Source organism: Podarcis cretensis, assembly GCF_951804945.1.
Source record: "Podarcis cretensis genome assembly, chromosome: 11".
NCBI lineage: Eukaryota > Metazoa > Chordata > Lepidosauria > Squamata > Lacertidae > Podarcis > Podarcis cretensis.
The window spans coordinates 63,160,294-63,175,822 of record NC_137180.1 but is presented as its reverse complement, the minus strand read 5'-3'; the positions used below and the strand labels follow the sequence as shown (position 1 = coordinate 63,175,822).

At 46.8% G+C, this 15,529-nt stretch overlaps 1 protein-coding gene across 2 annotated transcripts in view; it reads left to right on the top strand.

Annotated features, from left to right (window-relative positions):
- Positions 1 to 15,262, top strand: part of NOL6 (nucleolar protein 6) — a 65,833-nt gene extending 50,571 nt beyond the window's left edge. The window contains exons 24-26 of one of the 2 annotated variants that reach the window (XM_079994736.1): positions 4,094 to 4,294; positions 12,426 to 12,527; positions 14,803 to 15,262. In XM_079994736.1, coding sequence (XP_079850862.1) covers positions 4,094 to 4,294; positions 12,426 to 12,527; positions 14,803 to 14,952 — 453 coding nt within the window. In that variant the 3' untranslated portion in view covers positions 14,953 to 15,262. Of the gene's footprint in view, positions 1 to 4,093; positions 4,295 to 12,425; positions 12,536 to 14,802 lie in introns of both variants that reach the window. The other variant, XM_079994737.1, reaches the window with a different exon arrangement.
- The last annotated feature ends 267 nt before the right edge of the window (positions 15,263 to 15,529 follow it).

Sequence of the window (15,529 nt, the reverse complement as noted above, 5' to 3'; positions counted from 1 at the left end):
CTGAGCAGGGCTGCCTTCAGATGTCTTCTAAATGTCAGGTAGTTTTTTATCTCTTTGACATCTGATGGGAGACCGTTCCACAGGGCGGGCGCCACTACCGAGAAGGTCCTCTGCCTGGTTCCCTGTAGCTTTAAAACATTAGACATTGTAAAACGTTAGACATAAAAAATTTCCTGATACAGGGTTGTCTTCAGATGTCTTCTAAAAGTCAGATACACTCAGGTACCACTGTAGTTGTTTATTTCCTTGACATCTGATGAGAGGGTGTTCCACAGGGCGGGTGCCACTACCGAGAAGGCCCTCTGCCTGGTTCCCTGTAGCTTTGCTTCTTGCAGTGAGGGAACTGCCAGAAGGCCCTTGGCGCTGGATCTCAGCATCCGGGCAGAATGATGGGGGTGGAGACGCTCCTCAGGTATTGATTGGTATAACACTGTGTCTGTCTGTCTGTCTGTCTATCTGTCTGTCTATCTATCTATCTATCTATCTATCTGTCTATCTATCTATCCATGAAATCATAGAATTGTAGAGTTGGTTGTCTATTCCAACCCCCTGCAATGCAGTCAACAAAATAGCCTATTCAAAACTGTTCTGTATGCTTGTTGGCTGACCTGGACTTGTCAAGGAGTGACAGACCTGATTAGGAGGGGGTTGGCCAGTGAAGCAAGCGGCAGGAGGGGCTGATGAGGCTCCTAATGTTCGGTGAAAATCTACCCTCTTGTTGCTTGTCCATGAGATCTAGTCAGCAGGGAAGACGCCTTTGTCCTCTTCCAAGTATATGGCAGCCATTCAGGTTTCTGAACCCTCCCTCATCCTTCTCTTTCCCATTGCAAACACACCCAATTCCTTCAACCTTTCCTCTTGGGACTTGATTTTCTCCTTTCGTTTCATTTCTTAAAGGTAAGTTTCTAGTCCTTGTGACTGAAGGCTTGTAAATGACCGAATAAGAGTCCCAGTACAGGGCTTGGACGTGGGGCTTCAGTGCCTTGCAATAGCCGCTCCTGCTTCCCCGTCACTAACAACGCCAGTTTAAATGCACCATGGATGCTTTAGCAGAGTTTCCTGCATTGCCGGGGGGGTTGGATTAGATGACCCTCAGGGTCCCTTCTAACTCTACAATTCTATGAAATTACTCAAAATGATTTTAAAACTGCAGAATGAAATAACACAATTTGTCATTCTCTTCCCTTTTCGTCGATTCGGTTTCCAGAGGGGCAGCTGCATTAGTTAGTCTCTGTGACTGCTGCAAATCAAAGACCATTCGTGGCACAATTTTTTGTGGACTCGAGGCCACTTTGTCAGGTGCATCTTAGTTGACAGAGGCTGCAGAATTGAGTTTATCTTAGCTCTGCGGTTCTGTGGCTTTCGTCATCAAATTTTGATTCGTCATTTTTTTTTGAGAGAGAACAAAGAGTCGATTCAGATACCACCCCCCCCCCGGCTAAGTCTCTTCTGCTGTGTTGTCAGTTTGTTTTTGCAAAGCTCAGACGTGTCACCATAGCTTCCCCGAGTACCGCACTCATGATGCATGATATTGCGCACGATACAGTTGTTGTAGAGCCGGGTGTTTTGAGGAGGTCCGCGTGAGAGTGACAACCACTTCCTGAAGCTGCCATGGCATTGCAGCACCTCTTCCAGAGCTCTCTGTTGTTCTTATTTTGCGGTTTGCGTTGCAAGCCTGCGAAAGTTGGTGCTGTGGGTTCCTCCTTGGCAGGGAGAAAGCTGGTGAGCAAACCCAAGAAACTCAACTCACGGTGATTCAGCATCTCTGTAGATGCAGAGGTGGAGCGCTATGCTTGCATGACTTTCAGCTGCTGAGATCTGATATTTTTAATATATATATATTATTTTCCAAAAGACCAGCTTACTGCAGACATGGCCAGCTTGAGGCCTGCAAGCCAGAGGCATCTCCCACAACCCTCGCAGCTTTATGTCCTGATCTGGAGATTATCTTTAGTCACAGTGCTAGGCATCACAGCACCAAGATGATAATATAATAATAATAGTAGCAGCAATAATAATAATAATAATAATAATAATAATAATAATAATAATAATAATATAATATTATTATTTATACCCTGCCTATCTGGCTGGGCTTCCCCAGCCAGTCTGGGCGGCTTCCAACAAAATATTAAAATACCGTAATGCATCAAACATTAAAAGCTTCCCTAAACAGGGCTGCCTTCAGATGTCTTCTAAAAGTCTAGTAGTTGTTGTTCTCTTTGACATCTAACAGGAGGGCATTCCACAGGTTGGGTGCCACTACCGAGAAAGCCCTCTGCCTGGTTCCATGTAACTTGGCTTCTCGCGGTGAGGGAACCACCAGAAGACCCTCGGAGCTGGACCCCGGTGTCCTGGGTGGAGATGCTCCTTCAGGTCTACTGGGCCGAGGATCGCCTCTAAAGCAGGGATGTTATCTTTAATTCGTTCCCTCGTGCTGGGCAAGTTAACCGTGGGACCCTCTAATCTCTTGCAATGCCATGAAAAATAAACAAGCACCTGACTGTCGGCCACATGCAACCCATTGAAGGTGCCCGGGCACCAGCATGGCGCTTGACGTCTCCACCATCTGGAGGTTCATGCCCAGGGAAAGAAAAGGTTGTCTGGTCCTAAAATGGCACCTAGGCATTCCGTTTTGCCGACTGTAACCCTGGTTTAGGGAGGCACCTGGGTTATATATCTGAGTTTCTTTTTTTATACATTTGTATTAGTTTTTAACATATTAATTAACATTCACACAACAGAACTTCTCATCTTATACAATATTTTTTGGACTTCCATCAACACCTCTGATGATTTTCCGTACTTATCACTTATTATGCATTTCTTAATTTCATATTACCTTTAAATATCTTTAATAATTTTCCTCATTATCTTTTTTTTTTTTGCAATATTTCTAATAATTCACCTTACAAAACTTCTTGCAAACCTACTAGTGTAATCTGTTCATCACAATTGCTTTTCAAGTAGCCTGTAAATTTACTCCAGTCTTTTGAGAATCTGTGGTCCCGCAGGTTTCAAATCCTTCCTGTTTATCTAATTCTGCATAGTCCATCAGTTTCATCCTCCATTCTTCTTTCGTCGGTAATTCTTCTTGCTTCCAGTTTTGTGCCAATAGTATTATTGCTGCAGTCATTGCATATAAGAACAACTTACAACCCTTTCTATGTATATCATCTCCTACAATGCCAAGTAAAAATGCTTCTGGTTTCTTAATAAATATATATTTCAACATTTTTTTTCATCTCATTTGTAAATCATTTCCCAGAAATATTTCACTTTTTTACATTCCCACCACATGTGATAAAATGTTCCTTCTTTTTCTTTACATTTCCAACATTTATTACTAACTTTATACATTTTAGCTAGTTTCACAGGCGTAATATACCATCTATACATCATTTTCACCACATTTACTTTTAGGGCATTGCATGCAGTAAATTTTACCCCTTCTTTCCACAGTTTTCCCCAATCTTTTAACTGTATATTATACCCAAAATCTTTGGCCCAAGGTATCATAACCGACTTTACTTATATACAGTGATGCCTCACAAGACGAAAAGAATCCGTTCCGTGAGTCTCTTCGTCTAGCGGTTTTTTCGTCTTGCGAAGCAAGCCCATTAGCGGCTTAGCGGATTAGCGCTATTAGCGGCTTAGCAGCTTTTAGCGGCTTAGCGGATAAGTGGCTTAGCGGCTTAGAAAAAGGGGGAAAAAAGGGGGGGGGAGTTGGAAAAACTCGCAAGACATTTTCGCCTTGCGAAGCAAGCCCATAGGGAAATTTGTCTTGCGAAGCACCTCCAAAACGGAAAACGCTTTCGTCTAGCGGGTTTTTCGTCTTGCAAGGCATTCGTCTTGCGGGACACCACTGTATCTGAGTTTCTAACCCTGAGTGCAGTGCAGTAATCACAGCTCAGTCCGTCACTCTTGCATTGCTAACCAGAACGCGATGTGCAGCTGTGGTTTCTGAGACCCTGGTTGGGCCTGGGTGAGATGATGCTAGCTGGCAAAACTTCCTTCTCCCCCTCCTTTGGAGCTCGGTTCCACATTTCCCTTGCCGCCGAGCCCCATTTTGACGTGGCTTCCCCCTTGGCAGATGGTCTTCCGCCCTCCTCTGGACTTCTACGACGTCCTCATCCACCTGAATCCCAAGCAGATCCCGAGGCACCTGGAGGCAGTGGACCGGCCGGCCAAGTCCTTCTTCCGGGGAACGTTGAAAAGCAGTGCGGCTGTCAAAACCACAGCTTTCCCGGTGGTGGATTATGACCCGGCTCAGCTGTACCTCCGGGAGCTGCAGGTAAGCAGGAACTGGGGGAAAATAACACAAGCAGATGTTCCATGCTCACTGTAATCATACAAGGGAGCCGCACCAAATTGTTATACGTTTGCCAGGACTGAGTTCGTATCAGAAGCATAGTTGTCAAGAGTCCCTTATTTGGCGGGACAGTCCTTTATCCCAGCGCCATTTCCCACTGCTGTCCCTTATTGATGATGTCTCTTAAATTTCCCAGGTTTCAAAGGAAGCAGCTCCTCTCCCTCCCTCCTTGCCGGCCAGGGAGGAGGGAGGCTCCAACTGTGTTGCTTGGCTGTGTTGCTCACCCAATAAGGAGTCTAAGAACGACTGGGGGGTGGAGCTTGAATGCCTTGTGCCAATCAAATCAGCTGCGTTGCCTGGGGACTCGCCTTTGCTCAGCGCTTCCCAGCAGAGAGGTGACGGTGGTTTTCCTTGCTGCATCCCCTTTGCCGGGTTGCTGCGCTATGGGAACCACCACTTGAGGCTTCGTTTGGCTGCTGGTTGACTAAAATCCCTTATTTTGGCTGCTGATCCCTTAATTTCGAGGCTGCTGGTCCCTTATTTTCAAATCTGTAAGTTGACAGCTATGATCAGAAGAGAGGGATCATAGAAGCCTAGAGTTATTAAGGGACAATGAGGATCATCTGGTCCAACCTTCCTGCAATGCAGGAATCTTTCACCCAGCGCAGAACTTGAACCCACCACCCTATGATTTAGAGTCTCTACCGACTGCTCTACTGACTGAGCTATGTCTGGCCTGGAGTGCTTCTATATTCTGTTGGAAGCCGCCCAGAGTGGCTGGGGAAACCCAGCCAGATGGACAGGGTATGTATGTATGTATGTATGTATGTATGTATGTATGTATGAATGAATGAATGAATGAATGAATGAATAAATAAATAAATAAATAAATAAATAAATAATTCTGTTTGGTGTGCCTGCTGGCCATCTCCTCCTGCAGGATACTCCATTCCGTCCCCTTCCCCACGCAGTTTTCTCCTTCACAAGAGTTGGCCAGGATTCCGTTGCCACTGAGCACCCTCAGCCAGGTTTTACTCAAGAGTAAACCTGTTGAAACGAATGGACCTAACTTGCTCATGTATTTTATTGGATGCACTCTGAGTAAAATTTAGTTGACTCTCACCTTCAGTCCTTGTTGGGCTGCTTGGCACCTGCATTATACAGCTTCTGGCAAATACTAAATGCACCTTATTTAACATGTCTTTTGACTCTTGAGCTGTGTGTGGGTTTTTGTTTGTTTGTTTAAATTTTTTTTATTTTCAATGCAAAATTACAACAAAAATTACAAACATTGAATCCAAAATCTAGCAGTACAAACAAGTTTTTTAAAAAACGGGGGGGGGGGAACAGACAAGAAAAATCAAAAATGCACAGCTGCAAATAAAACCATATCATTCTAGTCGTTACGTACGTATACACATAATGACTTCCTTTGTTCTAAGACCTCAAATTTTTTTACTCTTTCAGAATTGTTGTGTAGCTTACCTCTGTCTTTATACTTTTTACACCATTGAGCTGTGTGTTTTTAGGACCCTCCTTATTTCTGAGATGGGAAGCTGTTTTAAATATTGTTTTTAATATTGTGTTTTGATGTTGCAACCTGTCTCTGCATCCATGACAGTTGGCTTTCCGTAGTAAGTGGAAGACTTTTGTTAATTGATTGATCGATTGCATTTATATCCAACCTTTTCAAGTTGATTTACATTGCTCTATTCCCCCCCCCTTTAATCCTCACAACGACAGCCCTGTGAGGGAGGCTCAGGGATGGTGACTGGCCTGAGGTCAGTTGTTGAGCCTTATGGCTGAGTGAGGATTCCAGCCGGATCCTAGTCCAATACTCTTAACACACTGTCTGTCAGTAGTGTGTGTGTGTGTGTGTGTGTGTGTGTGGTGTTGGATTGACATTGTGGCAGAGCCGAACTTCACAGCTGCCTTGTGGGAAAGGGTGCTTGTCTACCAAACTCAGCAGACCTCAATCTGCAGATCCAGCCAGGCAGTTCCTGTGTTCTTAGAATGGGTCTCCATCTGCAGAGCAGGTGCAATATAAAAATTAGATGCCAGGGAGGTGTGGGTGGGTGTGAGCAAATGCCATCACATATGGGGGTCTTCTTCGCTCTGCTGGAAGAAGGCACATGCCAATGGAACCGTTTACCTTCCCACTGGAGCAGTACCTATTTATCTACTTGCACTTTGACATGCTTTCGAACTGCTAGGTTGGCAGGATCAGGGACCGAGCAACGGGAGCTCACCCCGCCACGGGGATTCAAATCACCGACCTTCTGATTGGCAAGTCCTAGGCTCTGTGGTTTAACCCACAGCGCCACCCACATCCTGCAGCCATCAGTAGCCCACTCCTCCACGAATGTGATTAATCCTCTTTTAAAGCCTTCCGAGCTGGTGGCCATGCCTGCCTGCTGTGGCAGTGAGTTCCGCAGTTTAACAGTTCAAAGATTTCCTTTGCTCTGCCCTGAATTTTTCAATGCGCAGTTTCGTTGGATGTCCACGGCTTCTGCTGTCACAAGGCAGGGAGGAGAACTTAACCCTCTTCTTCTCGTGCCGTGCTGAGCTTTACAAGTCTCTATCTGCAGCAGAAACCTAGGCAGAAACTTATAAACGTAAGCAACAGAGCTGCTAGCTCTCTCGGCTGGGACGTAGATTGCTTAATGCAGGCCGCAAAGTTGCCTCAGAGGTGTTGCCACTGCAAACTCCAGGAAAATAAGATAAAAAAGGAGGGATTCGCCGTGCAAGCAAGCAACAGCTGCTTTTGGAGAACCCAGTGACACCCGGGCCGTTCCCAGACCCAGCCAATTCTTCGACAATCGCCTTGCAACAGAGCGAGAGAACAGGTTCTGTCCTGATCTGTCTCTCCGTTGACTCCTGGCAAAAGGGAAGTTTCCCAGGCAGCACGTAACCCTTCTTTGTTATTATTATTTTTTAAAAGCATCTTGGTTTTGTTGCTTCAGCAGCTTCTGAATCACGCTGTGGTTTTTAACAAGAAGGTTCAGAATCCTGGCAGGGCACATAGCAGTATTTCCTCCTGACGTTATTAGCACACACGGCTTCATTCAGCAAGCGTCCATCATGAGAAAAGGCAGGGGGCCCAATTAGCATCCCATATATTCCTCTGTTAAAGCTATGGTTTAACTGTATAGTTCAAGCTATGGTTTTCCCAGTCGTGATGTATGGAAGTGAGAGCTGGACCATAAAGAAGGCTGATCACCGAAGAATTGATGCTTTTGAATTATGGTGCTGGAGGAGACTCTTGAGAGTCCCATGGACTGCAAGAAGATCAAACCGATCCATTCTGAAGGAAATCAGCCCTGAGGGCTCACTGGAAGCACAGATCCTGAAGCTGAGGCTCCAATACTTTGGCCACCTCATGAGAAGAGAAGACTCCCTGGAAAAGACCCTGATGTTGGGAAAGATGGAGGGCACAAGGAGAAGGGGACGACAGAGGACGAGATGGTTGGACAGTGTTCTCGAAGCTACCAGCATGAGTTTGACCAAACTGCGGGAGGCAGTGGAAGACAGGAGTGCCTGGCGTGCTCTGGTCCACGGGTCACGAAGAGTCGGACACGACTAAACAACTAAACAACAACTTATTCCTCTGTGCCCAGACATAAACCGTAATCTCTCAGGCTTTTTAGTATAATAGCATCATCATCCGCGTGCGAGTTAATGCAGTGAGGCAGAGGTTTTCAACCTGTGTGTCTCTGCAGCCCCCTCCTCTTTCTCCCTATTCATATCAGCCATCCTTGCTGCAAATCTGCAATTCTCTCTTGATCTTTCTCTCTCCATGATTCTGGCCTGAGTCCTGCTGCTGCTGCTGCTCCCACTTATGTGCATTGTTGTTGTTGCTGGGATCCATGGCCAATCCCTTGTCTGACAACCGGTACCCCAGGAATTCCACCTCTCTGGTATGAAACTGACACTTCTCCGGTTTCACCCACAACTGGTTTTCTTGCAGTCTGCTCAGTACCTCTCTTACATCTCGCACATGCTGCTCCTCATTCTCTGAGTACACCAGGACGTCATCTAAGAACGCTACACAGTTCTTGTAAAGCAATGGTCCCAGGACGTGATTCATGAATGATTGAAAACAGGCCGAGCCCGCCTGTAGACCGAAGGGGTACCGGTTGTCAGACAAGGGATTGGCCATGGATCCCAGCAAGGTTCAAGCGGTACTGGAATGGAAGACACCGAAAACTAAGAAAGACGTACAAAGGTTCCTCGGCTTCGGAAACTTCTATCAGAAGTTCATCAAGAACTTTGCCCACTTAACGGCGCCCATCACTGATTTTCTTAGCAGCAAGAAGAAATTTGTCTGGACGGAAGAGGCGCAGCGAGAGTTCGAAAGATTAAAGAAGGCGTTTGCGTCGGAAGAACAACTTTTGCACGTGGATCTACAGCAACCAATGAGAGTGGAGACTGACGCCTCAGACCGAGCGGTGGGAGCTGTGCTTCTACAGCCGGGAAAAGATACGTCGGAATGGAGACCGTGTGCCTTCTTCTCGCGGAAGTTGAACAAATCCGAGAGGAACTACACCGTATACGACCGAGAATTGCTCGCCATTCATGAAGCATTCCGGAGATGGCGACACTTGTTGATTGGGGCGCAGCACAAGGTCCAAGTGCGGACCGACCACAAAAATCTGGAGTACTGGAGAACTGCCCGAGTACTGAACCAGAGACAAGTGAGATGGGCCCAGGAGTTCTCCAAATTCCATTTTGAAATTCGTTACGTACCAGGACCAGAGAACGTAAGGGCGGACGCTCTCTCTCGAAAACCTGAGTATTTAGAGGGGGAGGGAGCGCCTGAGGAAAGGCATATCATCCCTGAGGACCACTGGGTGTGTGGGGCGGCATTGGTGGGGCAAAGAGAACTGGTAGAGGGCACCGAGAACGATGAATACGCCCAAGAGAAACTCAGAGAACTCAGGGGGACAGGGGAGAACACGGGGGTTTGAGGAAAAGAACGGGGTGTTGTATTACAAAGGGGCACTGTACATACCCGATGGGGAACTGAGGGGCAGAGTGCTCAAGCAGTTACACGACAGCCCCACAGCGGGGCACTTCGGGCAGCACAAAACCATGTGGTTGGTTACCAGGGAGTTTTGGTGGCCCAAGGTGAGGGAAGACGTACGGGAATATGTTAGGGGGTGCGACAGGTGCCAGCGAGCAAAAGGGGAGAGGCTGGCACCAGCGGGGCTATTGGAACCCTTACCCACACCAGAAAGGCCATGGGAGGCAGTATCCATAGATTTTATGACGGACCTGCCAAAATCCAAAGGGAAGACAGCTGTCATGGTGGTGGTAGACCTATTAACTAAGATGTGCCATTTTATAGCCTGTTCACACGCGGTCACAGCGGAAGAAACCGCCAAGTTGTTTGTAGAGCATATTTTCAGGTTGCATGGCGCCCCCTTGAGGGTGGTCAGCGACAGAGGAAAACAATTTACTTCCAGGTTCTGGAGGAAGCTCATGAGCTTACTGCACGTGGAAGTCAATTTTTCCACTGCCCGGCACCCAGAAACAAATGGGCAGGCGGAAAGGGCAAACGGGATTTTACAACAATACCTGAGGTGTTATGTAAATGACAGAGAAAATGATTGGGTAGATAAGTTGGCCCTGGCAGAATTTGCCTACAACAACGCGGAGAATGTGTCCACAGGGATAAGTCCCTTCCTGGCTAATTATGGGTGTCATCCCAGGGCATTTCCAGGAGAAGGAGGGGAGAGATGGAGTGTCCCGGCTGTGGAACACTTTGTTGAAGAGATGGAAGCGATCCACCGGCAACTCAAACTTAACTTAGAGAGAGCCAAGGAAGAATACAAAAAGCAAGCAGACAGAAGCAGAAGGGAAGGTGAAACCATAAGGGTGGGGGACAGGGTGTGGCTATCCACCCAAGGACTGCCGTTCAAGGGAGGGTGTAAGAAATTGAGACCCAAACGGCTGGGACCCTTTGAGGTCATACAACAGGTCAACCCGGTGACATTCAAACTCAGATTACCCAACCACATGAAACTGCACCCAGTATTTCACAGGTCTCTACTGTCGCCATACCGAGAGGGGCGAGAGTAGGGGGAACGTGAGAGGGAGGTTACTCAAACACCAGTCATAGAAGAAAGGGAACGCAACGTGCATGTGGCAGAAATCATTGATTCCAGGTGGAAAGGGAATCAGGTGGAGTATTTAGTAGAATGGGAAGGGGAAGCAGAGTCGGAAAACACATGGGTACCGGCAGAGGAGGTCAATGACGAGGTTTTAATAGAAACGTTTCATCAACGGTTTCCAAGGAAACCTCAGCCCGTGGGACGGTTCAGGAGGGAACACTTCGGCACCACCGATGAGGAAGAGGAGTTTGAAGGGTTCCCAGAATCAGGGCTGGAAGAGGGAATAGACTCAGACAGGGAAGAGGACACAGGGAGAAGAGACGGGAGGCAGTGGAGAGAAGTGTTTGAATCCTCTGATGATGAGGAGTGTTCTTTCCGGGGTTTTCCATCCTCACCGCCAGCAGGGGAGGGGGCGGGAGGGGGTGAAGGGGGCCTTGGAGGGGAGGTGGATGTCAGGGAACTGCCATCGGAAAGACAGGAGGTGGAGGGGCTCTCAGAAGTCAGGAGAGACTCAGCAGCGGCGGAAGGCAGCAGCAGGGGGAGAGTGGGAGATCAGGGAGAGAGAGAGACGAAGGAATGGCTCAGGGAGTCTTCCAGCGATAACAGCGGAGAAGTCTCAGGTCCTCCCATAGGTACACCCACTCCTCGCCGGAAACTGTCGCGCCGAGAATCTAGACGACGCGTTTCCGTCAAGGAGCTTTTATGCTGGAGTAGATTCCGTAAACGCCCACTGTCGGATTCTGCCAGCGACTGAGGGAGCCATGCTTAAGGGCTCCGCTAAAAACAGAGCCTTGCTAAGTTGAGCAAACTCTGAGGGACTAGGCTTTACGCACAAGCAGCTCATCATCCCATCACAATATATATATATATATAATAATTTTTATTAATTTTAGTATATTAAGTGTCATACATACCACAAAACTTCACATCTTACACAATCTTTTTGGACTTCCATCAGCACCTCTGATGATCCACCATTCTTATTATTTCTTCTGCATTTCTTAAATTCATATTACCTTTAATTGTCTTAACTAACAATCCTCATCTTTATCCATTTTTGCAATAATTCAAATAACTCACCTCGCAAATCTTCTTGCAAACCTACAAACGTAATCTGATCGTCACAATTACTTTTCAAATATTCCGTCAATTTACACCAGTCTTCTGTGAATCTCTTATGTCAGGGTAGGTCTTAACAAAGATAAAGATTGACCCGTGTGTGACCTTGATGGGCGTTGGGCAGATATATGGATAGGTGATGTTGAGGCTTTGCTCAGTTCTAAACAGTTTTACAGTCATTTGTTTATTTGCAATGGCTGATGAGGCAAGACGTGCCCAGCTTAAGTCTTATAGGAATGTATTGGCAAGCTTCACCCAATGTCCATCTGTCAGTCTGACCCTCCTCTCAGTTTTCTCCCTAGCCAAAATGCGACAAAGAAGCCAAATTCAGGCTGCTCAGTCTCCTCCTGGGGCAGGAACGCATTCCTCTGCCATGTCTCACAACAGCCATCGCCTTTGAGCGCCTTATTTTTTGAGTTTCTGTGCAGTCTGCATATCAGAAGCCAGGTGTTAACTTGCAAATGCCAGAGATAATCAACATACCAAAGATCTGGAATAAATCACATAAACAGCTTTTTATTTCTTCTTGGTTAAACCCAACCTGGTCATATCACAGGAACGAATAACATTACATAACCTAAAACGCTGCAAGGTGGAATGGCTTTGAGGACATCGCATCTGCATTGAGAATCCCTGGGAATAATTGGAACCGGTGACGCTTAGTTCGAGTTTTAAATTCGTTGCTTTCAGACTCCTCTTTCTACACCTTATTGTAGTTTTTGATTGTTCCGTTTGTGACATAAACATTCGTGATACGTTCTAAGCGTGCAATTTTTGCAGAAGTGTTAGTTTGGCACCTCTGTATATCAGTGCAAGGTTTAGATTGATGTTGTCCTTCCAAAACCATCAGCTTACCTCTTCTAAACTTCTCTCCATTGCAGGAGGCATTCGGTGACCTGGCGATGTTTTTCTACGACAAACATGGAGGAGAGGTAATGGGAGTCCTCTGGAAGCCTTCGGCCTTTGAGCCACAGCCTTTCAAGGTGAGGCGGTCTGAACCCTGGGATTTGGACCGTGTGTATTTTTGTAACCTGGGTTCTGGGTCGCAATTGCACAGGATGCAAGGTGCTGGGTAGCAAATAGAGGTGGCCAGAGAGCATTCTGCCTGCCAGAATGCTTAGGTAAAGGTAAAGGGACTCCTGACCATTAGGTCCAGTTGTGGCTGACTCTGGGGTTGCGGCGCTCATCTCGCTTTATTGGCCGAGGGAGCCGGCGTACAGCTTCTGGGTCATGTGGCCAGCATGACTAAGCCGCTTCTGGCGAACCAGAGCAGCGCACGGGAACGCCGTTTACCTTCCCGCCAGAGCGGTACCTATTTATCTACTTGCACTTTGATGTGCTTTTGAACTGCTAGGTTGGCAGGAGCAGGGACTGAGCAACGGGAGCTCACCCCGTCACGGGGATTTGAACCGCCGACCTTCTGATCGGCAAGTCCTAGGCTCTGTGGTTTAACCCACAGCACCACCTGCGTCCCAGAATGCTTAGAGCTGATGTTAAGTGACACAGGCAGGGAAGGTTCAGGGAGAGGCTTGCAGAGAAAGGGGATATCTTGGCCGATGAGCGAGGGGCTGCTGTTTCAGCCAGCGACATGGCAAAAGGTGCAGAGGCCTTTTGGGTTGGAAGGGAGAAAGGTTGCAAGAGGGGGATAGATGAGGAGCAAGCTGGAAGATCGAGAGAGGGAGAGCAGGTGCAAAAGAAGATGAGGAACGAGAAAGGCCAGAGCTGATTGATGAAGGGCTTGGCAGTGAGCTCACATAAGAAGCCACTTTGGAAGTGCAAGATGTATGGTAGCTGGAGGGAAAGGTGACTTGAGCAGAGGGTGGGGAACTGCTGGCTTTCAGCCAAAGGATAAATAAATCTACATGGCTGCTGCCTTGTAACTGCAACTGCTCATGGGGATAAAAGAGTCAGAGGGTGTTGGAATTTGCGTGGCTTGGCATGCCCGACTGGTTGCAGAACAGAGCCTCTAGCATGGAATCTGATGGAGCCGGCTGAATAATCAAGCATCCTTTCCCCACCCCCACCCCAACACCACCATCCTTTTTTTACTAGCAAAGTTCCTAGTCCTCATGGTGGCAGGTGCACCACACTGGCTGCCCCTGTGCTACTGTGTTTGTGCATCAGCATAGCTGCCAACTTTTCCCTTTTTTTAAGGGACATTCCCTTATTCCGAATAGGATTCCTCACAAGAAAAGGGAAAAGTTGATACCCTGTTTCCCCAAAAGTAAGACACCCCCCCCCCAAATAAGTCCTACTTCCAGTTTTGCCTCTCGCTGTAATATAAGGCCTCCCTCGAATATAAGACCTCCCCGATAATAAGGCCACCCCGGAATATAAGGCCCCCCGAAGCTACCGTAAGGCATTGTACCACATACAGGTAATAATTTTCCTTTTTTGTTGTTGTTGTTCAACAATAAATGTGTACCGTATTCTTCTTCATGGAAAAAATAAGACATCCCCTGAAAATAAGACCTAGTGCATCTGTGGGAGCAAAAATTAATATAAGACACTGTCTTATTTTTGGGGAAACAGGGTAGCTATGTGCATCAGCTGGAGTGCTGTTGGCAGACAGATTCTGCTCAAATGGCTCAGACCGGCTTTCAGTTTCAGAGGCTAGCAAGGCCTAGGGAGCAGGGCTCAATTCAAGCATCATGCCAAACCATGGTTAAAGGAGAAACTCGAGTACGGTTTAGCAAACCATATCGCTTAGCAAAGGTTTCTTCCTCACACTTCCAGAGTAACTGGAAAGTTTTAGGACAGTTTTCCCGCTAAAGCAACAGATTATTTATTGCAAAGCATGGAATCTATACCAGTAAGATAGAAACGGTATCAGACCATCTTAAACTGGCCGGATAAGTAAAAAAAGGTATTTTTTTCCTTACCTTTACAACCTGGCATTGTAAAGATAAACTTGCACAGCTCTGTGCAAGTTGGTTTGGGGAAGAAATTGCAAATGCCGGGTGTCACCACTGAAAAGGTGGTGGTTTAGAAACCATGGTTTGTGCTAACCAAGGTTTGTTGTGGTACCTAAATGGGAAAACCACACTCTCTGCACCTCTGGAGGCTCTTGTAGCACAGAAGCAGAAATGCTGAGCAGATGGACAATGAAACCAGACAGGCGAGGTGCAAACCATGGTTTGCCCACCTGTTCAGAACCTCGGTTCATATTTTGAGTTCTAAACCCGGTTTTGGTACAATGTTTGGGTTGAGCCACGGCCTGAATTCACTTGCTGATTATATCTGTTCTTTCCGTCACAGGCACTGAGCATGAAAGGAAGAATGATGTCTGCCCTCACCCCTGAGCCTCTGACAGTTCCCAATGTGGAGGCCATTTTGGAAGACTTCAAGATTTTGGGAGAAGGATTGGTCAAGTCAGTAGAGGTCCATACAGAGAAATGGTCCATTTAGAACCTTTTGGAACTTTGTGCTGCATGTATAAAGTGTTGCCCAGGGTGTGTTGTCACCCATAACTTTTTCCACTTAGAACTGTCTTATAAGAAAGGTATTTTTATTACATACAAACTTCTCTCGATCCTATTTCCTCCTGTAGACTCATCCAGTTTAGAGAAACTTGACCTCCCTAATAAAGGACTCTTGTTATTGTAGAAACTCTTATTAAATCCTCCTTCCGCCACCTTTCGAGGCCAAGGAAATAATTGGAACATTTCCCTTTATTCGTCCAGTGGAATTCTAATTAAAACATCACACCCTCTTAAAACCGTCAAGGTGTGAAATGCTGTTTTCTCCAAAGCTTATTTTACTCTCGAGTTAGCACATACAGAACTCACTATGGGAGTGTTTTCTCTCCCAGGCATTAAATTGATTCAGGATGCTTATACCTTAGAATCATAGAATTGGAAGGGTCTCCAAAGGTCATCTAGGCCAACCCGCTGAAGTACAGGCTTCACAGCTGAAGAATCTCTGAAAGCTTGCTCCCATTTTCCATGTCAGAGACCTTTAGCCTGCAGAAATAATAATAATAATA